General features: G+C 46.3%; 1 protein-coding gene across 6 annotated transcripts; it reads left to right on the top strand.

Annotated features, from left to right (window-relative positions):
- The first annotated feature begins 8,751 nt into the window (after positions 1-8,751).
- On the top strand, positions 8,752-23,193 carry UBL7 (ubiquitin like 7). Of its 6 annotated transcripts, none has more exons than XM_025390491.1 (12): positions 8,752-8,832; positions 10,538-10,622; positions 10,745-10,957; positions 12,822-12,941; positions 16,815-16,897; positions 17,679-17,763; positions 18,341-18,398; positions 19,117-19,250; positions 19,511-19,560; positions 19,825-19,992; positions 20,570-20,692; positions 22,940-23,193. In XM_025390491.1, exons 3-12 carry the CDS (start codon positions 10,774-10,776, stop codon positions 23,075-23,077), a joined length of 1,143 nt encoding a protein of 380 aa, XP_025246276.1. In that variant the 5' UTR covers positions 8,752-8,832; positions 10,538-10,622; positions 10,745-10,773; the 3' UTR covers positions 23,078-23,193. The 6 variants fall into 6 exon arrangements, with proteins under 6 accessions (XP_025246276.1, XP_025246271.1, XP_025246272.1 ...); XM_025390486.1 differs by lacking the exon at positions 10,538-10,622 and adding an exon at positions 9,163-9,272 and having other exon boundaries at positions 8,752-8,903; XM_025390485.1 differs by lacking the exon at positions 10,538-10,622 and adding an exon at positions 9,911-9,922 and having other exon boundaries at positions 8,815-9,261.
- The last annotated feature ends 2,341 nt before the right edge of the window (positions 23,194-25,534 follow it).

Below are 25,534 nucleotides of genomic sequence, written 5' to 3'. Positions count from 1 at the left end.
TTTGTTTTTTGAGACAGAGTCTCACTCTGTTGCCCAGGCTAGAGTGCAGTGGCACAATCTCAGCTCACTGCAACCTCCGCCTCCTGGGTTCCAGTGATTCTACTGCCTCAGCTACCCAAGTAGCTGGGATTACAGGCACCTGCCACCACACCCGGCTAATTTTTTTTGTATTTTTAATAGAGATGGGGTTTTACCATGTTGGCCAGGCTGGTCTTGAACTCCTGACCTCAAGTGATCCACCGGTCTCAGCCTCCCAAAATGCAAAATGCTGGGATTACAGGCATGAGTCACTGCACCCAGCCTGCTTTTTTTTTTTTTTTTTTTTTTTTTGAGACAGAGTTTCACTCTTGTTGCCCAGGCTGGAGTACAGTGGTGTGATCTTGGCTCACCACAAACTCCACCTCCCCAGGTTCAAGCGATTCTCCTGCCTCAGCCTCCTGAGTAGCTGGGATTACAGGCTTGCGCCACCACGCCCAGCTAATTTTGTATTTTTAGTAGTTTCTCCATGTTGGTCAGGCTGGTCTTGAACTCCTGACCTCAGGTGATCTGCCTGCCTCGGCCTCTCAAAGTGCTGGGATTACAGGCATGAGTCACTGCGCCCATCCCTATCCTGACTTCTAATACCATAGATTAGTTTTGCTTCACTTCTTCTAAATGGGATTATACCATATAGCTTTTTTTTTTTTTTTTTTGAGACACAGTCTCACTCTGTCACCTAGGTTGGAGTTCAGTGACATGACCTCAGCTCACTACAACCTCCATCTCCTGGGTTCAAGCGATTCTCATGCCTCAGCCTCCTGAGTAGCTGGAATTACAGGCATGCACCACCATGCCCGGCTAATTTTTATATTTTTAGTAGAGACGGGGTTTTGCCATGTTGGCCAGGCTGGTCTCGAACTCCTGACCTCAAGCAATCCACCCACCTTGGCCTCCCAAAGTGTTGGGATTACAGGTGTGAGCTATGGTGCCTGACCCCATCTATAGCCTTTTGTGTCTAGCTTCTTTCATTCAACATTATGTTAATGTGATTCTTCCAGGTTATTGTGAATAGGGGTGGCTCCGTAACTCTCATTACTTTATAGTGCACCACAGTTTGAATATAACACAATGTACTCATTCGTTCTACTATTGGTGAATATTTGTGTTATTTCCCATTTAGCACTATCAGGAATGGTGCTGCAATGAATATTCTTGCACATGCCTTTTGTGAGCACATGTGTGCATTTCCGTTATCGACATACTTAGGAATAGAATTGCTGGGATATAGGGTAAATGTAAATTCAGCTTCAGTGCATATTGCCAAACAAACATCTCAAGAACTGTACTCATTTACACTCCTACAAGAACCATGGGAGTCCCAGTTTCTTCATACCCTTGCCAACACTTGATATTATTGATCTTTTTAATTGTAGTCATTCTGATGGGTGTGTAGTATTATTTCATTTTTGTTTGATTTACATATTTCTTATGACTAATGAGCATGAGTAAATTTCCATATGAACATTTAGATATCCTTTTTTGTGATGTATCTGTTCATGTAAGATTCAAGTCTGCTTCATAGACTCTTCTACAAGATCAGAAGGGCAGCTAGGCAGGTTATGAGGCTCACAGCAAGAGACGCTAAAGATGAAAAAGAACTTTGAGGCCGGACACAGTGGCTCACACATGTAATCCTAGCATTTTGGGAGGCCGAGGCAGGTGGATCACTTGAGCTCAGAAGTTCAAGACCAGCCTGGGCAACATGGTGACACCCAATCTCCACAAAAAATGCAAATACTAGCCAAGCATGGTGGTGTGCACCTATAGTCCCAACTATTTGGGGGGCTGAGGGAGGAGGATAGCTTGAACATAGGAGGTCAAGGTTTCAGTAAGCCAAAATCATGTCACTCCACTCCAGCCTGGGTGACAAAGTGAGACCCTGTCTCAAACAACAACAACAAACAACTTTGCATCAGGCTGGACATGGTGGCTCACGTCTGTAATCCTAGCACTTTGGGAGGCTGAGATGGGCAGATTGCCTGAGCTCAGGAGTTCAGAACCACCCTGGGCAACATGGTGAAACCCCATCTCTACTGAAAATACAAAAATTAACTGGGCGTGATGACATGTGCCTATAGTCCCAGCTACTCAGGAGGCTGAGGGAGAAGAATCACTTGAGCCTGGGAAGTGGAGGTTGCAGTGAGATGAGATCATGCCACTGCACTCCGGCCTGGGTGACAGGGTGAGACTGCATCTCCAAAAACAAAACAAACAAACAAACAAACAAAAAAACAACTTTGCATCAGCTCCAACCCAGCCTTATCAGCATCAGGAATGATACAATGAGATTCCAGAATAAGATACTGAACTCCATGAGGCTTCAAACGAATACCCAAGAAGTAGATGGTGGATTGGACACATGGCAATGTGGGGGTTAGGGTTTTTCAAGGGAAATCTATTGGCTGGTTGCTCACAGACTCACAGGTTGTCAGGTATCTTGAAAGTACCAGGACTTCAGGGTCTGGTTCTCAACCACACAGACTCAGAAAGGAGCTTTTGCAGACACAGTGAGTCAGAAATAAATGTAAAAACCAGAGCTGCCAAGCATTCTAGTCTCTGATTAGGATACTCTTTCCCTATTAAAAAACAAACAGGGCTGGGTGTGGTGGCTCATGCCTGTAATTCCTGCACTTTGGGAGGCTGAGGCGGGTGGATCACCTGAGGTTGGAAGTTGGAGACCAGCCTGACCAATATGGAGAAACCCCGTCTCTACTAAAAATACAAAATTAGCCGGGTGTGGTGGCACATGCCTGTAATCCCAGCTACTCAGGAGGCTGAGGCAGGAGAATCGCTTGAACTCGGGAGGCGGGGTTTGTGGTGAGCCGCAATCGCACCATTGTACTCCAGCCTGGGTAACAAGAGCGAAGCTCCGTCTCAAAAAAAAAAAAAAGAGGAAAAAAAAAAACAAACAAAAAAACAGGATAATGGTTACCTTTGGAGGAGGAGTGGGTAATGACTGGGAAGGTGCACGAGAGGTGCCTCTGAGGTGTTGTTAAGGTTCTAATTCTTGATCTGGGTGGTGATTATATAGATATGTTCACTTTGTGAAAATTCATCAAGTTGTATAATTATAATTCATACCCTTTTCTTAGCTGGGCTCACTCATATGTCTATATGCGGTCTGGCAGGCAGTTAACCAAGGCCGGCATCAGTTGGAGCAACTCAGGAGTCTCAGCCCCATGACATGTGTCTGTCATGTTGTCATGATGTTAGAGGTGCAAAAGGGCAGCTCCCAGTGTTCAGATCAATTTCAAGCCTCTGCTGCCATGGTATCTGCTAACTTTCCATTGGCCAAACCAAGTCACATACTGGAAGTTAGAATTATGGGGCAGGAGAGGTTACTCCTCTCATGGTGGTGGGGGGCACTGCACAGTCACATGGTAAAGGGCATGGCTACAGAGAATGTGATGAATTGGGCCATCAACACAGTCTGCCACAGTGTGGGAGAAAGAAAAGTGAATAGTTAATGACAATACAGAGAAACACATCCAATAATTAAGAAAAGCAAGGCCAGGCATGGTGGCTTATGCCTGTAACCCCGGAACTTTGGGAGGATGAAGTGGGCAGCTCACTTGAGGACAAGAGTTCAAGACCAGCCTGGGTAACGTGATGAAACTCTGTCTCTATAAAAAATACAAAATAATTAGCCTGGCATGATGGCATGTGCCTGTAGTCCCAGCTACTGGGGAGGCTGAGGTGGGAGGATCATTTGAGCCCAGGAGGTTGAGGTTGCAGTGAGCTGTGATCAGAGAGCACCTTAGGGGCACAGAAAAGGGCATACTTCATATTTTCTCTTATATTAAAATTATTCATGGAAAAACTTATGCATGTACATATCCCCTTCAGGATTCTGAGCTTCTTGTATATGCTTCATTTTCACATTTTCCACAGCTCCTGACACAATATCTTGCATATAATAGGCACCTGAATATTTGTGAAATAAAACTTCAGCTGTAAAGGTAGTCATTTCTTCTTTGTCCTTTTTTTTTTTTTTTTTTGAGGTGGAGTCTTGCTCTGTCACCCAGGCTGGAGTGCAGTGGCATGATCTCAGGTCACTGCAACCTCTGCCTTCCAGGTTCAAGCGATTCTCCTGCCTCAGCTTCCTGAGTAGCTGGGATTACAGGTGAACACCACCACACCTGGCTAATTTTTGTATTTTTAGTAGAGATGGGGTTTCACCGTGTTGGTCAGGCTGGTCTCCAACTCCTGACCTCGTGATCTGCCCGCCTTGGCCTCCCAAAGTCCTGGGATTATAGGCATGCGCCACTATGCCCAGCCTAAACATAGAATTCTTTGTAGTATTAAGAGAGTTAAAAAGAGGAAGGTAGAGTAATGAGTACAGGCTCAGATAATACACAGCACATCTGTTAAAATGGAGAGAAGGAATGGAGGGGATAGAATGAGAAGGGCATATGCAAATATTTTTTTAAATGTCTCAGTAATTATTTTGGTGGTGATAGTATCATTAGTATTGTTATTTTGAGACTGCTGGGTATGAGATGTGGGATAAAGGAAATGAGTGGTTATGGGATATTTAAATACTGTTGTCCCTTAGTATTCTGTATACTATACAGTATTCTTAGTATACTGTTGAACTAGTATTCTCAGTGTGGAAGAAAGGAAATAAAGATGTAATATAGAAAAGATTAAATTAAAATTCTGTAGTCTTACTTTGGGAGGTTGAGGCAGGCAGATTGCTTGAGTCCAGGAATTCAAGACCAGCCTGGGCAACATGGTAAAACCCTGCCTCCATAGAAAATACACAAATAAGGTGGTCCTGGTGGTGCATAACTATAGTCCCAGCTACTTGGCAGGCTGAGGTGGGAGAATCGTTTAAGCCGGGGAGTTCAAGCCTGCAGTGAGTCATGATTGCACCTCTGCACTCCAGCCTGGGCAACAGAGTGAGACCCTCTCTCAAAAAACAAAACAAAAAAACAACCCATAAAACCAAAAACCAAAACCAAACCCAACCTCTGTAGTCTTGACTTTGAAGTGGCAGTATAAATGTTCTCTATGTCTATCTCTATGGATAGAGATCTCCCTCTAGCTCCATCCACTAATGTGGCTTACAAGTAACAAACAATTCAGTAGCAATAAGCATCCCTAGTGCCCAGATTGTGGTCTTAATATACAGTTTCCCACAGAAAACAATATGAATTTCTTGAAGAAATGGCTAATTTTTATGCCTAGGGCAGGAAGTACAAGATTAGCCAGGAACTCTTGTCATGCTAGATAGCAGGGAGCTATCAAAAATCTCCAGGGTTATGTCAAAAAGACTCAAGAATCAAGTTAAAGAGGAGGCTCCATTGTTATGGTACTGTATTAGTCTGTTCTTGCACTGCCATAAAGAACTACCTGAGACCAGGTAATTTATAAAGAAAAGGGGTTTAATTGACTCACAGTTCTGCAGGCTATACAGGAAGCATGGCTGGGGAAGCCTCAGGAAGCATACAATCGTGGCAGAAGGTGAAGGGGAAGCAAGTACATCTTAGCATGGCAGAGCAAGACAGAGAGGGCAAAGGGGGAAGTGCTACACACTTTTAAACAACCAGATCTCGTGAGAACTCACTATCCTAAGAACAGCAAGGGGGAAGTCTGCCCCATGATCCAATCACCTCCCACCAGGCCCCTCCTCCAACACTGAGGACTACAATTCAACATGAGATTTGGGTGGGGACACAGAGCCAAACCATATCAGGTACCATGAATTTCAACATGAGAAAACACAAGTATATCATGGAAAATGAGAATCAAGTTTCTTACTGTTGCAGAAGGGAGGTAAAATTATAGAGAAGAGGAAGACTAGAGGAAAATATGTGGTATTGGACTGGAATTTGAGTTACTGGTATGAACTCTTACTTTATATATATACATTTTATATATACATATATTTCGATATGTGTGTACATATATATGTTCACATATATATAGATCATACATATGTATATATAACAGACACATCTATATGCACACATATTTATTTAATAGAAATATATTCATTTATTTGCTAAGTCTAGTCACTGAGATAGACTGGAAATAATGACATCTCAGTAACAATAAACACACCTAGCAGCCAGACTTGGCTTCTAAATACCACTCATTCTTCACTAAAAGGAACTAAGGCTCTTTGGAGAAATGACTGATATGATAGATGTGAACATCTATGACATAACTTATGAAAATGGCAGAGAGATAATCAGCCTCTACCCAACTGGAATGGTTGATGAAAGGTGAATGAGATTGTAAGTTACATGGTAGTATTGTATTTATTAATTTCTTGATTTTGCTGGGTTATACTGTGGCTATGGCATAGAATACATCCTTGTTTTCAGGAAATAATGAAATACTTAGGGTAATGTCTGTAATTGGCTCTTAAACGGGTGGAAAAACAAAAGAACAATATGCATAGTGAGAGAGTGAGAGAGAAAGAATAATGAGGTAAATATAAACTATTAACAACTGAGGACTTTGGGTTAAGGGTATGAGGGCATTATTTTGTAATATTTTTGCAACTGTACTGTAAACTTGAAATTATTTCAAAGTAAAAAGTCTCAAGAATATTTGCGCACAAGGGAAATATTCAAGCTAAGTAAAGTATGTAGATTACTAAACAAATGTTCAGTGTAATCTAAATTTTGTTGAATACATATATTTAAAATTCAGTAAAATTATACTTTTAGAAGCATAAAACAAAAGTTAACAATTGTCATCTACTGGTGATAGAACAGCCATGCCCCTCTTAAAGGAAAAAGGCTAGCAGATATCAAGACCTATTCTAAAGTTATAGAAATCAAGACGTGTGATATTGGCACAATGACAGAAAAATACACCCATGGCACAGAATAGAGTAAAAAATTGACCCAGACATATATAGTCACCGGATTTATGACAAAGCTGCCACTGAAATTCAGTGGGAACAAAATTTTTAAATAGTGCTGGATCAACTGTACACCCATATGGAAGAGAAGAATCTTGATGTCTAACTCCTATCATATACAAAGATTAATGTGAAATTAATCATAGACCTAAATGTGAAAGATAAAATAACACAGAAGAAAAACTAGGGTACTATCTTCACAACGAGGGCAGGCAAAGATTTCTTATATAGGACACAAAAGGCACTAACCATCAAAACAAAGTATCAGGCTGGGCGTGGTGGCTCCCGCCTGTAATCCCTGCACTTTGGGAGGCCAAGGCGGGTGGATCACCTGAGGTCAGGAGTTTGAGACCAGCCTGGACAACGTGGTGAAACCCCGTCTCTACTAAAAATACAAAAATGAGCAGGGCGTGGTGGCAGGTGCCTGTAGTCCCAGCTCCCCGGGAGGCTGAGGCATGAGAATCGCTTGAACCCGGGAGGCAGAGGGTGCAGTGAGCCGAGATCAGCCACTACTGCACTCCAACCCAACCTGGGCGACAGAGTAAGATTCCGTCTCAAAAAAAAATTTTTTTTAATGAGATTAAATTATACCATTAAGAGTAAAAAAAAAAAAATCATAAACTGAGGAAAGTATTCATAATATATAATTTTGATAAATTATGGAGCTCAGGTGCAAGTAACTTAGGAAAGGAAGGAGTAGATCTGGTTAGGAAGGATTACTGAAAGAGGGGGTGTATCTAAAAATGGGTAGGATGGGAAAGGGAGACTTTGGGAACAGCCTTGGGTTCCTAATACGCCCACAACATACATGAAGATAAACTCCCTGAAGACAGTGAAAGCCATTTCAAAAACCCCCACATAACTTAGGAGAACAGAGGGGTGATCCGCCTTTAATGTTAGGCCTTCTCAGACCCTGCGATCTGTTTGCTCTCAGTAACATTACCCTGCTCAATTGCTGCCCTAATCCCAGGCCGTACATGGGAATGTGGGAATTCAGCGTTTACATTTGCCCACACAGGATCAGCCTTCAGTTGCTACAATCAACTTCAGTATTTTCATATAATCACTTCCTTCTTTTAGTTCTTGAATTATAAATTCCTTGAGAAGAGTCCAATCAGAGGTAGTCTTTCTTCAGTATTTTTGGTAATCCTAATTTCTGTGCAAAAAAAGTTCTGTTCAATTTTAACCGTGCAGAACTTTCTCAGTTACCTAAAACACAGTTTCTCTATGAGCGTTCAGCGAAAATTCCCCTCCCCAAACTGATTCTATGAATGACTGTTAGATAAGCTTCACCACTGCATGTAGAGGGTGTACCAGGAACCCAAGTTAGTAGCTCTCCTCAAGGACCCAACTTTTGGAGGGCGTCATCGTCCGGTTCCCGGTATGCCTCCCCAGGTAGGCCCGCCGCAGGAAGTCAGCGGCGAGGAGCACAGAAGACGCTGCCAGCACCAGCGGACAGCAGTTTTCATCGTGAGGGCCGTGGGAAACCCCTGGGATGTGTCTTAAGGGGCCTCTTGGGAACAGGTCCTTCTGGAGGGAAGGGTCGGAGTGGGAGGGGATTCAGGATCCGCCTTACGGCCGAGTGTCCAGCAGCGCGTTCCAACCTGGCAGAACCGACGTACTTCATAAGCTCCTCAGGGGAGCGCGGGAATCACCAGGCTGAAGAATGACTGGAAATGCGACCCTCTCCAACGAAAGCACCAAGTAGCCCCGGCGCCGGACATTTCAAAGAGCGCGGAAGCCACGCCCTCCCCTAGAACCGGAAGCTTTGCAACTAGGCTGTTTATAAGGGGGCGGGTTCCACAGCGGGAACTACAACTCCCAGAATGCAGGGCGGAATTTCCGGTTTCCGGCTAGAGGGCCAGAGTGAGTGTTTACACCGGCGGCAGTGCGGCCGGGTTCCTTCCGCGGGACGGGTGAGGGCGCTGGGTCCCTGGGCATCGCGGGCTCGATGTGTGTCAGCTAATTAGCTGGTCCCACTGGAGCGGTGAGGTCGCCACCGGATAGTGCTCCTGCCCCATGACTAGCGATCTGTGACCTTGGGCCAGTGACTTATACTGAGTCTTGGTTCCCTCATCCTTAAAATGTGGCTAATGCCTGCCGCAGGGAACCGTTGTGAGGATTAAGTGAGACGTGGTATATAAAACGACCTCCTTCTGGCATAAACTTGAGGTGGAAGGTACCTTGAGGATGCTTTAAGGTCTGCTAGGCAGCTTCACAGCCTTTTCTCTCCTCTTCCCTACCAGAGGTCTCTTTGGAAGCAATAATGATGACTATAACAAGAACTTATCTTGCTTTGCAAGATTCTTCCGCCGTAAGAGTTTCTGATTTATTTTCTGGGGTCCATATATGCCAGGTATGAGGACAAGGATGAGGAAAACTTTAGTCTTTTGTTTCCAAGGGCCTTCAAGAATTGGGGTGGAAGAAGGAGCAGGCAGATATTTGTAGCCCTTTTGTTCTGAGGGGATGTGGGAACAACAGAGGAAAGAGAGGGGACTGAGGGTGTTGAATCTGTTTTGGTTTCGGTGGGAGTTTGCTAAGAGGCCAAAAAGGGAAGAGAAATTACTTGCAGAGTTAGATGAGCAGAGGTGTAAAATAGGGGAGAGCTTTGTTATGAGTGTGTACTTACATGTTGTGGAGGCCCCTGGCAGGGTAGGGCTCTGTTGGGGAAGGAGCCTGGTAGGGAGTTTTGTAAGCCAGGCAATGAAGTTTATACTTAATTTATATAGATGGTTTGGAGGCATTGGAAGATGTCTTTGTGGGGTGGGGGAGGGAGGGCGGGGACGGAGTCTCTGTCGCCCAAGCTGGAGGGCAGTGGCGCTATCTCGATTCACTGCAACCTCGACTTACTGCAACCTGGACTCACTGCAACCTCCGCATCCCGGATGCAAGCAGTTCGCCTGCCTCAGCCTCCCAAGTAGCTGGGATTGATTACAAGCGCCTGCCACCACGCCTGGCTAATTTTTTTCTATTATAGTAGAGACGTAGTTTAACCATGTTGGCCAGGCTGGTTTCGAACACCTGATCTTAAGTGATCCGTCCGCCTCAGCCTCCCAAAGTGCTAGGATTACACGTGTGAGCCACCGCCCCTGGCTTGCTTTTTAAAATTTTTATTTATTTATTTTTTGTGACAGAGTCTCATGTCACCCAGGCTGGAGTGCAGTGAAGTGAGATCTTGGCTCACTGCAACCTCAGCCTTCCAAGTAGCTGGGACTACAGGTGTGCACTACTAATGCCCGGCTAATTTTTGTATTTTTAGTAGAGATGAGTTTCACCATGTTGGCCAGGCTGGTCTCAAACGCCTGAGCTCAGGCAATCCGCCTGTCTAGACCTCCCAAAGTGCTAGGATTACAGGCATGAGTCACTGCACCCAGCCCAACATTGGAAGAGTTCTAAGCAAAGAAGTGACTTGATCAGATCTGTGTTTTAGAATGATAGGTTGTTAGGTGGCAGCATAGATAGGGAGAGGCAAGAGTTAGGGAACTTGTTATAAAGCTGTTCTACTGGTTCAAGCAAGAGTTGAAGAAAATTGGGAAAAGGAGCATACAGAAGGGAGAGGGTTAGATGATCTCTTTCATAACATTCCTATTAGGTTGGATGGCGTTTTTATGTCCACATTAGGGATGAAGAAACTGAGGCCTAGAGAGCTGTCCATCACAGTATGAGTAGAGAGAGAACCCCAGATTCTAGTTCTGGCCTCCTGATGGTGCACCCTGTGCTTCTTCAACAGTGTCACATTGAATTGTCTTTTATTCAACCCTTTGGTGGGTGGAGGTGGAGTAGGGTGGTGGTCTGTCTTTTAACCACTGAGGCTTTGTTCTTTTACAGGGAGAAAGAGAGAGCGCGAAAGAGAGAGGATGTCTCTCTCAGACTGGCACTTGGCGGTGAAGCTGGCTGACCAGCCACTTGCTCCAAAGTCTATTCTTCGGTTGCCAGAGACAGAACTGGGAGAATACTCGCTTGGGGGCTATAGTATTTCATTTCTGAAGCAGCTTATTGCTGGCAAACTCCAAGAGTCTGTTCCAGACCCTGAGCTGATTGGTGAGTCTCTCTGGAATGGGGTTGGGCTGCTGCTCTGATCTCTTTTAGGGGAGGATACTTCTGAAATTTCAAGAGTAAAGTAAGGGCTTGGGATTTGTTGCCTCATAATGTTAACACTCCAGGGAAGTGAGTGTTGGGTAAATAGAAACACAAATCATATAATGAAACTACTGGTTGCCATTTTCAGCCATGTATTATACTGAAGTACTTTATCACCAGGTTCTTTATGACATTGTCTTATTTTATTTATTTATTTATTATTATTATTTTTTAATTTATTTTTTAGATGGAGTCTTGCTCTGTAGCCCAGGCTGGACTGCAGTTTTGCGATTGTGGCTCACTGCAACCTCTGTCTCCCGGGTCCCAGTTCAAGCAATTCTCCTGCCTCAGCCTCCCAAGTAGTTGGGATTACAGACATGTGCCACCATGCCCAGCTAATTTTTATATTTTTAGCAGAGACATGGGGTTTCACCATGTTGGCCAGGCTGGTCTTGAACTCTTGACCTTGTGATCTGCCCGCCTTGGCCTCTCAAACTGCTGGAATTACAGGCATGAGCCACCGCTCCTGGCCAACATTGTGAATTCTTTTTCTGAAAGAACAGACGTTTGGGGTGAGTTAGGGAGGGAGAAGTTGGTCAGGGGAGGCTCCTCAGTATATTTGAGGTAGGTCTTAAGGGATGATTAGGAGGATTTGCTTGGTTGATTGGTTAAAAGAAAGGCAGTAAAAAAGAAAATGAAAATGGCGTGAGCAGTCCAGGTGGAGGAGGGAGGAATTTAAATATAATTAAATTATACTGGAAAGGTAATTTATAATAGCTAAAGGATCCAACTGGCAAAAAAGATGTTTTCAGTCATACCTGGATTGGGTTCATCCTATTTTGTTGTTTTTCCATTGATTTAAATTGGGCAGTCTCCACAATGTTAAACTCTAGAGCTTTTCTATGGATAGATTCTATGTGAATCCTCTTTTTTTTTTTGAGACGGAGTCTCGCTCTGTGACCCAGGCTGGAGTGCAGTGGCACGATCTCAGCTCATTGTAACCTCTTTCTCCCAGGTTCAGGCAATTTTCCTGCCTCAGCCTCCTGAGTAGCTGGGATTACAGGCGTCTTCCACCATGCCTGGCTAATTTTTGTATTTTTGGTAGAGACGAGGTTTCACCATCTTGGCCAGACTGGCCTTGAACTCCTGACCTCAGGTGATCCACCCACCTCGGCCTCCCAAAGTGCTGGGATTACAGGTGTGAGCCACCGTGCCCGGCCCTAATTTTTGTATTTTTAGTAGAGACAGGGTTTCGCCATGTTGGCCAGGCACCAAAAGTGCTGGGATTATAGGTGTGAGCTACCATATCTGGCCAGATTCTATGTAAGTCCATTTTATGAGTTTATATTTGCAAATAGTTGTTAAAATGTATTTAATTGGCTAGACGTGGTGGCTCACGCCTGTCATCCCAGCACTTTGTGAGGCTAAGGCAGGAGGATCCCTTGAGCCCAGGAGTTAAGAGACTAGTCTGGGCAACATGGCAGAACCCTATCTCTACAAAAAACTACAAAAATTAGCTGGGTGTAGTGGCATGTACCCATAGTCCCAGCTAGTCAGGAGGCTGAGGCGGGAGAATTGCTTGAGCCCAGGAGATTGAAGCTGCAGTGAACCGTGATGGTGCCATTGCACTCAAGCCTGGGCAACAGAGTAAGACCCTGTTTCAGAAAAAAAAAAAGAAAAAGTATTAAGTTATTAAATAAGAGTATCTTTTAAAACATGTATCATTCTCCAGCTATCTATCCAATCAAAATAAGGTTCTCAGGGAACAAAAACTATCTAAATTTGTTTTGAGGAGCAAAATGTAAGTGGACAGTTCTTTTTTTAGATCTGATCTACTGTGGTCGGAAGCTAAAAGATGACCAGACACTTGACTTCTATGGCATTCAACCTGGGTCCACCGTCCATGTTCTGCGGAAGTCCTGGCCCGAACCTGATCAGAAACCAGGTGAGTGAGGGTCAGCCCTTAAGCAGGCAGAGTTTCTGTAATATCTGCAAGGGAAAGGTCTGTGTGTTCTTGAGACACAAGCCTGGGTGGAACAAAGGGATGATTTACTGAGCTGATGATAAATGATATCTTTATTACTTATTGGATTAGACCATGCTGATAAACAGAGTCCAATTTTGACCTTCTTACTGCTGGTATCACTAATGGGAGATTTGTTTCTCCATTTTGTTTTTTGTTTTTTGTTTTTTTTTTGAGACAGAGTCTCACTCTGTTGCCCAGGCTGGAGTGCAGTGGCACAATCTTGATCTTGGCTCACTGCAGCCTCCACCTCCCGGGTTCCAGTGATTCTCATGCCTCAGCCTCCTGAGTAGCTGGGATTACAGACATGTGCCACCACGCCCAGCTAATTTTTGTATTTTTAGTAGAGACGAGGTGTCTCCATGTTGGTCAGCCTGGTCTCGAACTCCTGACCCAAGCCATCCGCCCCACCTCAGCCTCCCAAAGTACAGGCACCATTCCTGACTGTTTCTCCACTTTCTAAGTTTGTCATCCACTGTTTCCTAATGGGATAGTGAGTTTGTGTCTACCTAAACTCCTTTAAGTTAACAGTTTATTTTTCAGTGATACAAAGTAAACTTTGTATCCTTTTGTTATTGTTGTTCTCATTAGAAAAAAACTGGAAACTTTTGGCACTTTCCTAATGCCCCAGTTTGTTCCCTTGTTAACAAATCTTCCTACAAACTGCCTCAGGTGGTGATTTGTTCAGTCAGCTAACTGCTCTTGCTATACTGGTAATTTATTTTCCTGAAGATATTCAAAGAGTATTTAAATAGCTCTTGGAGAAAATATACAAAGCCTCGGATGCCTTTTTGGTTTATAAATAGAAGGTGCTTGGAATTCATGATTTAAATTTTGCATGTGTATTTTAAAAGCCTCCCCAAGAATAAAGCTAAGCTGTGTAAAAGAGATTAGCTTTGTTAAACTGGCAGGTTGACATCTTTTTATAATGTTCATGATTGCTGTGACTAGTTATCAGTTTGAAATTTACCCCCCTTTCAGTTCTAACCGTAAAAGACAAAAATGTCTTTCATACTCTGATGGGAAGTGAGAAAGAGGAACGGAGTTCCTGACATCCAGAGGTTGGCCTGGCATTCACAGCCAGGCCTTAGAGTCCTTTTGGGGAACATGAACAATTGTACAGATCCCCAATATCAGTCAAGGCCACTCTGAGACCACTATGGATTAAGACAAAAACAAGATCCCTATCATTGCTGAACAGAGACAAAAACATGAGCATTATCCAAATCACAAAAGTGACCAAGTATCTTTCTATCTCGGCTGATGAGAGTAATAGCTGCTTCTTTGCCAATTACAGCTTCCACCTTGCTCTAGTTTTCCTTCCTTCTAGGTAAGAGTTATTAAAATACTCAATTATAAAATCACTCCCACTGCCGAAAGCATCCTATCCGGAGTAAAACCTCACTTCTTTAAATTTTTCCGCAAATCACTCAGACAAAGCCAAAATCGTGTAAGAAGTCCTTTCTGGCCGGGCTCAGCGGCTCATGCCTGTAATCCAGCACTTTGGGAGGCCGAGGCGGGCAGATCACCTGAGGTCGGGAGTTCGAGACAAGCCTGACCAACATGGAGAAACCCCGTCTCTACTTAAAATAAAAAATAAGCCGGGCATGGTGGTGCATGCCTGTAATCCCAGCTACTTGAGAGACTGAGGCAGGAGAATCGGTTGAACCCGGGAGGCAGAAGTTGCCATGAGCCGAGATCATGCCATTGTACTCCAGCCTGGGCAACAAGAGCGAAACTCTGTCTCAAAAAAAAAACCCAAGAAGTCCTTTCTAATATCCTCTTACTGAGACAGCCCATGGTTTCCTATGGTGTTCATTCTTCTCTCTGTACTGAGCAGTACGCCCAACTAGTTTAAATACAGATATGCCCCTCAGCTCTTTGGCTGGAGGGCATTAACAGAAGGAAAATAACATTTGTGGCTTCTGTGAGCCAGGTTTTTTCCCTTTTATACCTCATTTAATCATTACAGTGGCCCTGCAGGGTAGGTAACAGCATTAGCATCTTATGGAGGAAGAAAAGGGTTAGAAAGACATTTATTCAAGGTCAGCTACTTAGAAAGTGAATGCAAGAGCTGGGATATGGACCAGGGGTTTTCCTGGCTCAAGAGGAAAACCATTTCCACTGGGCTGGCTGCCTTCCACTTTCAAAGGATGAATTTAGCTCAGAGGTCTTACAGTGACAGCCATGACTCTTAGCTGAATACTGGCTTAAGATATTAAGAGTCCTTTTCCTCCCACCTTCTACCTGGAGGATTATTTTTGAAACAAATGACCTTTTTATTGGAAGGTTACAATAAACTCTTAGATCTGTGAAGAAACTGTCTTGTGACAGTGTTTTAGATATTTTCTCCTTGAGTGCTTTTCTTCACAAAGGAATCACGTTTCGTGTTCTCCCACAGATTAGGGTCTGTAGGAGGAGAACCCATTGTTATCTGTCTTCCCAGCTGGATCCCTTTGGTGGTTCTCCATGGCAGGTTACAAATCCCTTCAGGACCTCACCTTATTAGCCTGCTGTTTGAGCTGGGATGTGTACCCCAAGCTCCAGCCACAAAGAATGACTTGCTGTTTGTTCAAAGCACCACATTCTTTTATTCTTCCATGCCTTTGCACATGTTCTCATTTAGGCTTGGAATACCTTCACCCCCCAGTAAATATCAGCTCTCTCTTTGATACCCATTTCAAATGGTCTCCTCTGGGAGGCAGCTCTCTGTCTTTACCCTCCCTCTCAGTGGTGGCTGTCTGCCTTTGTGTTCCTGGTGCCCTAGCTGGGATCCACATCTCTGTTGAGGTCCTCAGCATGGCATTTTGTAATTATGTGTTTGATGTAGTCTCATTTCTCCTACTGCCGTAAGAGTTCCTTGACGGCAGGGGTTCTTATTTTTCACATTCTAGTTCCTTGTCCAAAGTCAGGCATGGAGTAAATGCTTAGTACATGTTTGTTGAATGAATAAATTAGGTAATTTACTTACGGTGACTATTTTTCAAAAGACAGCCTCATGATCAGGACTGTCGATAAGGATGTGGCTGCCACACTGAACCCCAGGGGTGCTATTGACCTTGCTTTGGGAGTGGTGCCCCTGGAGTAGGGCAGTACACAGTCAGTACAGTCACAAGTAGTGGTCCTTCATGAGGATAACCATACTTTAAAAAGTGTGACCCAGGGCGGGGCATGGTGGCTCACGCCTGTAATCCTAGCACTTTGGGAGGCCAAGGCACATGGATCACTTGAGGTCAGGAGTTTGAGACCAGTCTGACCAATATGGTGAAACCCCGTGTCTACTAAAAATACAAAAATTATCCAAGAGTGGATAATTGCACACCTGTAATCCCAGCTACTCGGGAGGCTGAGGCACGAGAGTCGCTTCGACCAGGGAGGTGGAGGTTGCAGTGAGCCGAGACTGCGCCACTGCACTCCGGCCTGGGCAAGAGATGAGACTGTGTCTGAAAAACAAAGGCAAAAACACCGACAACCCAATGTTATTAGTCTGGAATTCCTGCAGTGGGATGTTGATCAGAGCACTGTTTTTCACGTGGTAAGATTCTCCTCTGCCACAACTTGAATTTGTTTATCTGTGGAAGATGCTTACAAGAGAACGTAAAGATGCTTACTAGCAGTTTTCACATCCGTGGCACAAATGGGTTTTTCTGAGTGGGCACTCACATTCTTAAGGGGTAATGAGAGAAGGGAATGCACAGACCAGGCTGCTCCTTGGCACATTGAAATGATGTTACCATGTCTGTGGAAGAGACAGGGCCTGTGCTGTAGGGTAACTCTGAGTGTCTTGTCCGCCAGAACCTGTGGACAAAGTGGCTGCCATGAGAGAGTTCCGGGTGCTGCACACTGCCCTGCACAGCAGCTCCTCTTACAGGGAAGCGGTGAGTGTGTGCCACGGCCCCCAGCCAGGACTGTAGGAGAGGGTGTGAACGCTGGCTGGCGAGTGGTGTGGAGTGGGAGCTGGAAGCCCGTTTCCATGACAACCAAGAGTTCCTTGGGGAGTTTTTGCCATGTCTGTGGGCCTCAGTGGAGCCCTGTCTTTCCCCAAAGAGCCTGTCTCAGTCAGGCATTGCTGATTCCCTCTAATGATAACCATACAACCTGCCCGTATGGTGACAGCCAAAAGATCCACATACTGTTTCTGCTGGACCTTGTTCTTTGACTTTGGCTGAACTGCCTGCTTATTGCCCCTTGACCTAGTTGTCCTTACTGGGGAAGTGGGCTGATGTCTCTCTGTAGGAGAGTTGAGAGGCAAAATTAGTACAGCTGTGAACTTAGCAATATATACAAATATGAAATAGTAATTGTACAGAGATTGAAAAGGACTTTTGGAACCTAGAGAAACCTTTGTTACTGGGCTTGTAATGAGAGCTTTTATTTTGGAAGCATTAAACTGTAGGTGGGGAAAAGGAGCACAGAGATTTGAAGGTTTACTGTGGTCTTGCCTTTTTTTTTTCTTTTTTTTTTTTTTAATTGTTTGTTTCCCCTCCAGTAAGCTACGATCTTAGACCAAAAAGAGGTTCATCTGTTTCTGGGGCTATTGTTCCATTGTGGTGATGTACATGCAAGCACTTAAAGGGAGGAAGTCCTCAGCACAATGTGGGCATTTGATGAGTGCATTGAGTTGGTTGGAGTGCTCAGCCCTCCCCATTTCTCCTGCAGGTCTTTAAGATGCTCAGCAATAAGGAATCTCTGGATCAGATCATTGTGGCCACCCCAGGCCTCAGCAGTGACCCCATTGCTCTTGGTAAGTGCGGGACTGAATTTGCGGAAATAGGAGTTGTCGGAAAAGAAGAAAACAGGAGAAGACAGTTCTTCTAAAGAGACTTAGACTATCTTTTGAAGAATGACTGGTCTTGTGGGAAGAGGGAGAGTAATCAAGGTGTGTCTGATATACCCAGCGCTTTAAGAGCTCTCAGTCCCACAGAGAGATAATGGCCTAACTAACATCGTAATTAAGGGTATGAGGATGCCAAATGAGGACAGCAGTTAGCCCACATCACAGCAATCAGGGAAGGCGTCTTGCACACCTTGAGTAAGGGAAGAGCCCAGAGATACGGGAGAAAGAGACAGGTGTGTTGGTAGCCAGTCTGTGATGTGACTGAAGTGCAGGGGGAGGTGGAGAGCTGGGGACCATCCTCCCTAGAGCAAGATCGAGAGTACCTGAATTATGTTGCTTGGTGTTTTGTTTCCTCTACTTCTGATGAAGATTGGCTTGTTGTCCTGTGTCCCTGTTGAGCTGGTTGCTCTGAGACACAAAGCCTCTTCTCCCTCGTGGATCTGGCTGATTTCCTTTCCCTGAGGTGAGCTCTGCTCTTTTTCAGGGGTTCTCCAGGACAAGGACCTCTTCTCTGTCTTCGCTGATCCCAATATGCTTGATACGTAAGTGTACCTGTCCTATTACAGGGTACCTTCTCTCTCCTCATGTGCTAATTGTCACCCTGCAGTCTGCTCTGGGAGCCCATCCATGGTCTGTCACCAAGTCTACCCTGTAAATACGTCAGGAGGTGAGAAAGAGCAAAGCCCAAGAGCAGGGCTTTTGTCAAGAGTGTTGGGAGGAAGCAGGATTCTGAGGGAAAGGATCTTGCCTGCCAGGCCCAGTTTAGGTTTCGTTTGGTAGAAATTAGGGAGCTTTCCAAGGATTTTAAACTGGTGAAAGGAGAAGCAGGTGTACAGATCCATAAAGTGTCAAAGCTGGAAAGGACATGTCCTCATTTTGCAAGTGAAGAAAACAGCCCCACCCTGGGAAGAGAAGGGACCTGTCCAGGGTTGCCTGATGTAGTAGTGGTGCCTAGACCAGAGGCTCCTCATGTGCTCAGGCCAGAACCCTGAGCCTCCCAGGCTGCACCTTTCCCATGATGCCTTGCCTACGGAGAGGGTGAAGAATCTGCAGTGGACCCAGGAATTGAAGGCCTTGCTCCCGTTGCTGGGGGCAGATCAGCAGGAGGATAAATCTTCCTGGCAGAAGATGCTGAAGACCGAGGAATTTGAGGGCAGGCACAGGTGGCTGCATTGTTGTGAGAGGGCACCCAGAACTCTTGTCATGGTCGAGGGTGCTCTTTTGGAGTCACCCTTGGGTTTCTTCCTGCTTCTGTCCTAGGTTGGTGCCTGCTCACCCAGCCCTCGTCAATGCCATTGTCCTGGTTCTGCACTCGGTAGCAGGCAGTGCCCCAATGCCAGGGACTGACTCCTCTTCCCGGAGCATGCCCTCCAGCTCATACCGGGATATGCCAGGTGAGCCCCTGAATAGCGTAATATGGGCCCCTTAGGAGCCGGCAGTGGCCCAGGAATTTGCTTTACTCAGCAGCTATGTATAGCGTTGGCAGAGGGCGTTCCTTGGGAACTCTCGGTTTGAGTCAGGAAGTGCATCTGTCCTGTAATTTTCCGAGGGGAGAGATGAAAATATGAATTTGGAGAGTAACTTGAGCTGAGATTCTGGAGCTGCGCCTGTGCCTTTCTGTTCTTCCTCCTGAAATCTGTTCGTCCTCCTCCAGGTGGCTTCCTGTTTGAAGGGCTCTCGGATGATGAGGACGACTTTCACCCAGTAAGTGGACTGCCTGCCTGCCTGCCATTTGGGGGAGATGGTGCTGGGAATGAGCTGCATCCTGGGACCTGGCACTCCCAAGGCTGGGAGGTGGACACAGGCCACTGGGGGGCCAAGACCATGTCATACTATTTCTGCTTTGGGATTCCTTTCTGAACCTGCGAGCTTAAGAGTTTCCCCAAGAACTATTCCTGGAGGTGGGTGAAGTTCATCTGGGAGTTTCATGGTACTGCTTGCCTGATTCTGAGTGTCTTCTTTCTCTAGAACAGCAGGTCCACACCCTCTAGCAGTACCCCCAGCTCCCGCCCAGCCTCCCTGGGGTACAGTGGAGCTGCTGGGCCCCGGCCCATCACCCAGAGTGAGCTGGCCACCGCCCTGGCCCTGGCCAGCACTCCGGAGAGCAGCTCTCACACACCGACTCCTGGCACCCAGGTATGAAGACAGGGCCTGGAAGATCAAGGCTGGGTCCCCAAGGAACAAGCTCCCCAGCAGTAGAATAGATTTGCCTTTGCTGACCCTGGTGCTAGATCTAGTTTAAGCTGAACCCTGGACTCCTGGTGGGGATTTCTTACTGCAGCTTGAGTGACCTCCGCTTCACTTGCCTTGAGGACTCAGAGGTCTAGATTTTAATATGGTCCTGAGTAGTCCCTCCTATTAGTTCAGAAGACTCTCCCCTCACACAATATGCCCTTCCTCATCCGTGGCAGGGAGCAGACGCCACCAGCTTAAGCATTTCTGGGTGAAAAGTCACTTCAGCTTTCAAGGCCATCTCTCCCAGTGCTGGGGTCCTAGGTTGGGACAAGGGGCTCAGTGCAGAAAAGAATGGAACCTTTCCTGCCCACATAGAGAGCTTCTAGGTACCTTTGTTTGGTTGTCTTATGGCAGGTCTTTGTTGGGAGGCAGAAGTTGGGTACCTCAGGAGCACTATGGGGTGATATGACAACAGCGAGTATCTGCTATAAGATTGAGATGGCTCTGAGGGTGGCACTGACCACTGATTTGTCTTTAGGGCCATTCCTCAGGGACCTCACCAATGTCCTCTGGTGTCCAGTCAGGGACGCCCATCACCAATGATCTCTTCAGCCAAGCCCTGCAGCATGCCCTTCAGGCCTCTGGGCAGCCCAGCCTTCAGGTCAGTCTTCCCCACTTCCTGGTTTCCATGTGGCTTCCTTGTTATTTTGGATGCCCAGCCTTTTTTTGCTCTCTGGGGGTCCTTCACACCTGGCATGCTTCGTTCTGGGAATAGCTGGAGCATGGCAGTGGGACAGGTACAGAGTGTTCCCAGCAAGGGCACACTCTCAGACCATACACAGTGGTCACTATGGCTTCTCCTGCCCCTACTGACCATGGCTTGACTCCCTAGACCACCTGGCTTAGATAATCATGGCGATTTCATTCATTCATTCAGTGAGCATTGACTGAGCATATATATACTAGGCCGGAGTCCAGATGCTGGGCTAGAGGCAAGCTGGTTCTCATCCCTGCCATGGAGGGGCACCAGGCAGGTACTGAGCTGGGGAGCAACAAGGCAAGAAGCCCAGCTCCTTGAAGTAAGGATCAGGCAAAACTTTTCTGAGGGAGGGGTATTTAAGCTGATTGTCAGAAGAATTAGAAGTTAGCTAACCAGGGAGGGGGTGTTTGAGGTAGGAAGGGGATGATTTCCAGGTGAAGACAGCTACCTGTTTGTGCACGTGTGGAGGTATGTGTGATGTACTCAAAACTACGAGGCTAGGATGCAGTGTCCAGTGTAGAAGATCCGCAGATGGGGCCAGAGAAAGAGAGCAGGAACCTACATGTGAGGGGCTTGAATGCCAACCTGAGGAGAATAGACTTGATGACTTGAGGTAGTAGTCACCAGGGATCCCTGGGAGGCATTGATTGATTGATTGATTGATTGATTGAGACAGGGTCTCACTCTGTCACCCAGGGTGGAGTACAGTGGTGTGATCACAACTCACTGCAGCCTCAACTTCCTGGGCTCAGGTGATCCTCCCACCTCAGCCTCCTGGGTAGCTGGGACTACAGGTATGCACCACCATGCCTGGCTAGTTTTTTGTACTTTTTGTAGAGATGGGGGTCTCCCTATGTTGCCCAGCCTCGTCTTGAACTCTTGGGCTCAAGTGATTCACCCACCTTAGCCTCCCAGAGTGCTAGATTACAGGTGTGAGCCACCACACCCAGCTCATGGGAGGCTTTAAGGAGGGGAAAGGTCACCCTAGCAGCTAAGGGGCAGACCTGAGGGGCCAGCATTGTAGTTCACAGCTCCATGCATGAGCTGTTTGCTTCACATCTCTTTTTCTCTATTCCATATAGTAAGCCAATGGGTAGAGCATCATTCCTGGAACCTGTCTGGGGTCAAAAGGCCATGAAGTTGTAACGATAGCGTTCAAGCCTGTGTGGTTTTCAGTGTTCCATGTAGTCCTTGTGAACAGTAAAGGAACAGGAGCAGGATGTGTGAATGACTTGTCTTCTCCATTTTTGCATCTCCCCTGTTGCTAGATGCCTATTTACTTTATTCCCTAGCTCAGAAGCTTTCACTGGTTCCACCTGGCCTGTAAAATGAATTCAAATTGATTTGTGTGGATTTTTTTTAAGCCCTCCACGTTCTCATTCCTGCCTGCCTCTTTGACTTTGCTTTTCTTCCCCTTTGCATTGCCTTCTTCCCACATGTGAACACATTGTTTTCCCTAAATTGTGCTCATCCCTGCTGTCATGAAATAGAGATATTAATGAAGCTGTGAAAGTACTAGAAGAAAATATGGGTGAATTTCTTCAAATCCTTATAGTAGGAAAGGGCTTTCTTGGCCGAAACTCAGTATCCAGGAGCCATTAAATAAAAGTTCTGCATTTTGAGTTTGTAAAAGCGAAAAATTTAAAACATCTCTTATACTCCACAAATAGATATACCTACTATATACCACAAAAATTTAAGACTTTTAAAAAAAGGTGAACATTTCTGCATGGCAAACCAAACCAAACAAAAAACCGTAGCAAAGTCCGAAGGCTAACAGCAAACTGGGAAAAAAATCTGTAACACTCATCACATAAAGAGCAAAATCTTGCTGATGTGTGTGTACACACAGCAAGAGAAAGAAAGTAATTTAGCCTCTTGGAATTCAGACAGTGAATAATTTGTACATTCTCTTTTGATCCTTATGCCAAGAATTTCCTCTTTTTATTGTAAAACTTTGGATTTGTTCTCTTAACCCTCAAGCCTATCTTTTAGTCTTCCTAGAAGTACCGTGTTCTGTGGAACTCAGCATCAACAGCTTTGCTGAGGACTCCCCCATCTTCCTTTCCTTCCCCGGAAAGCACAGACCTAAGTGAGTCTTCACTGGGTCCCAGCTAACAGCTTCTGCCCGTTCCTATTTTTCCACAGAGCCAGTGGCAGCCCCAGCTACAGCAGCTACGTGACATGGGCATCCAGGACGATGAGCTGAGCCTGCGGGCCCTGCAGGCCACCAGTGGGGACATCCAAGCAGCCCTGGAGCTCATCTTTGCTGGAGGAGCCCCATGAACTCCCTGCTTCCCCTGAACCCCCAGCAAGTTGCAGAGGCTGCTGCCCATGGGAGGCACTCATGAAGTTGCCTCCATCTCTCCCTCCCCCAATATACCTACCTGATGGTCAACTCTTCTGCTTTGTCCAGTTCTTGACCCTTCTGGCTGATCTGAGTTGGTGGAGGCAGTGGGGCAAACAAGGTGTACTGGTCTTGATGCTGTGGCCTCGGAGCAGGGCTGGCCCCTGGTTCTGGGCCCTGGATGAAGGATTTTAGACGCCACATCATGGGATGCTGTGAGATACCCATGTTCATTTCTGGGAGAAGTTTCCAGCCGTAGCCCCCAGACTCTGGGGCTTTGGAGTTTGGCAGCCTCAGGATGTGCCAAAGGCTGGGCAGGGCTGCGACCCAATCTTCAGGGTGGCTGCTGGATTACAGCTGTGCCCAGAAGAGGCTTATGCTTCCGAGACGTCCAGTCTAGGGAGTGGCTGGGTGTACTTTCATGGGAAGCAAACGGAGGCAGCTTGCCTTCCACATTTCTCTCTCTCTCAATGGCTTCCAAAGATTTCCTTGTCCACCCCACCAGCCTACTCTCACCAAGCATCTTTTTTTTTTTTTTTTTTTTGAGACGGAGTCTTGCTCTGTCGCCCAGGCTGGAGTGCAGTGGCGCGATCTCGGCTCACTGCAAGCTCCTCCTCCCGGGTTCCCGCCATTCTCCTGCCTCAGCCTCCCAAGTAGCTGGGACTACAGGCACCGCCACCTCGCCCGGTTAGTTTTGTGTATTTTTTAGTAGAGACAGGGTTTCACTATGTTAGCCAGGATGGTCTCTATCTCCTGACCTCGTGATCTGCCCGCCTCGGTCTCCCAAAGTGCTGGGATTACAGGCGTGAGCCACCGTGCCCGGCCACCAAGCATTTTTTGATGCTTGTTCTGTAATGATGCCAGAATCCGGGCCTCAGAGCTTTGCCAGGAGGCAGGGCGCTCCTTGTCCTGAAGGCATAAATACAAGAGCAGTTAAATAGCAATACTAAAGAACAACACCAACATGAATAGGGCTCAGCTTTAATATTGAAGAGAGGGCACCAACCCCCAAGCTGCTGCTCCATCTGCCTGTGCTCACTCACGTTCCCCTTGGCATGGTGTTCCCTGTGACGTTCCCTGCGGCATCACAGACATGTCCAAGTTGAGAAAGTGGGTTTTAAGTGCTTTGAATACTTCGTTGGGAAAAAACTTCTTCCCCTCAGATGGTGTTTTGATTCATTTGGGAATAACATGGGTGGAAAGGGGCTCAGAGGTCTGTTCCTGCCCTCTGCCTTGGCAGACGTTTCATCTCCACCATTCCCAGTCATGGTGGTTTGGTTTCTGCTTGTCTCCTCCAGGAACAAAAGATTTACCATTTACAGCCTATTCTGTCCTTTAACTATTTGCCAGGGCATTACCCCTTGGTCCCCTCTCTGCCCTAAGGAACCACTCGGAACAAGCCCGCTTTCTCTTCTACCTTAGCGGGGCTTTAATTACTTACAGAATGCCATGGTGGGTCATTGACTTGCCCCTTTGACCTGTCCTGGTTTTGGTTCCCAGCACATCCTGTTCATTTCTCTGGATGACCTCCAGTATATCAGTGATACTCTTAACGTCCAGATATGGCCTGAACAGCATGTTATTCTTTGCCTCTTTCAGAAAATTTGAGAAGTCTGTCTATTTGCATTGACAGAAAAGATTCAGAACTGGCCTTCTCAGTGCTAGGCTTCTGTGTGCCTCAGTGGTCTGCCTGGAGCCCAGCTGCCTACTTGTGGTTGAGAGCAAAGACCAGGAAGCTCTGTCTTTGAACACAGTGTCTCTTGCTTGTTTGTGGTGGAAACAAAGGCCAGTCCCATCCTCATGGGTCTGTCTTGGTCAAATGGGGCTGACACAGCCCTTCTTGTGCCCATGATACAGCCTGCCCAGAGCTGGTTTCCATTCTGTGGCAGCTCTCACCCTGCCTCTGAGGACTGCCTTCAAAGATGCTGGGGTTCCTTAACTCCCCCACCCCATTATGCTGCAGAACATTTGGGTCACCCTGCCCTATCCCTTGGACCAACCGCCAATACCAGTTCCCAGAACAGAGCCATCCCCATGGTTTCCCTTTCCCTTCTTTGTTGGCTTTTTCCTCCAGGGGCTTGGCAAGTTGGCTTTGCTTCCTGTGGCCATGTGTCGAGTAGTCTATGTTGAGTCTGATAAGTGCCCCCACTGAGCCTGGGGCTTTCCATGAGCCAAGGACTCTTTCCTCACCATTGTCCCTTTCATAGTTTCTTTTTCTTTTTATTATTTAAAAAAATTTTTTTTTTTTTTGAGACAGAGTCTCGCTCTGTCGCCCAGGCTGGAGTTGAGTGGCACGATTTCAGCTCACTGCAACCTCTGCCTCCTGGGCTCCTGCCTCAGCTTCCCAAGTAGCTGGGACTATAGGCGTGTGCCATCACAGCCGGCTAATTTATGTA

Source organism: Theropithecus gelada, chromosome 7a (assembly GCF_003255815.1).
Source record: "Theropithecus gelada isolate Dixy chromosome 7a, Tgel_1.0, whole genome shotgun sequence".
In the NCBI taxonomy this organism is placed as follows: Eukaryota; Metazoa; Chordata; class Mammalia; order Primates; family Cercopithecidae; genus Theropithecus; species Theropithecus gelada.
This window is presented reverse-complemented; position numbering and strand designations above follow the sequence as displayed.

What these genes read in the sequence shown, in the direction of transcription:
- UBL7 (XM_025390485.1), top strand. Translation starts at nt 9,183, where the DNA reads ATGATGACTATAACAAGAACTTATCTTGCTTTGCAAGATTCTTCCGCC. An exon ending in CAGTGACCCCATTGCTCTTG is followed by an intron (nt 17,764 to 18,340) that starts GTAAGTGCGGGA and finishes GCTCTTTTTCAG; the next exon opens with GGGTTCTCCAGGACAAGGAC. An exon ending in ATGAGGACGACTTTCACCCA is followed by an intron (nt 19,561 to 19,824) that starts GTAAGTGGACTG and finishes TTCTTTCTCTAG; the next exon opens with AACAGCAGGTCCACACCCTC.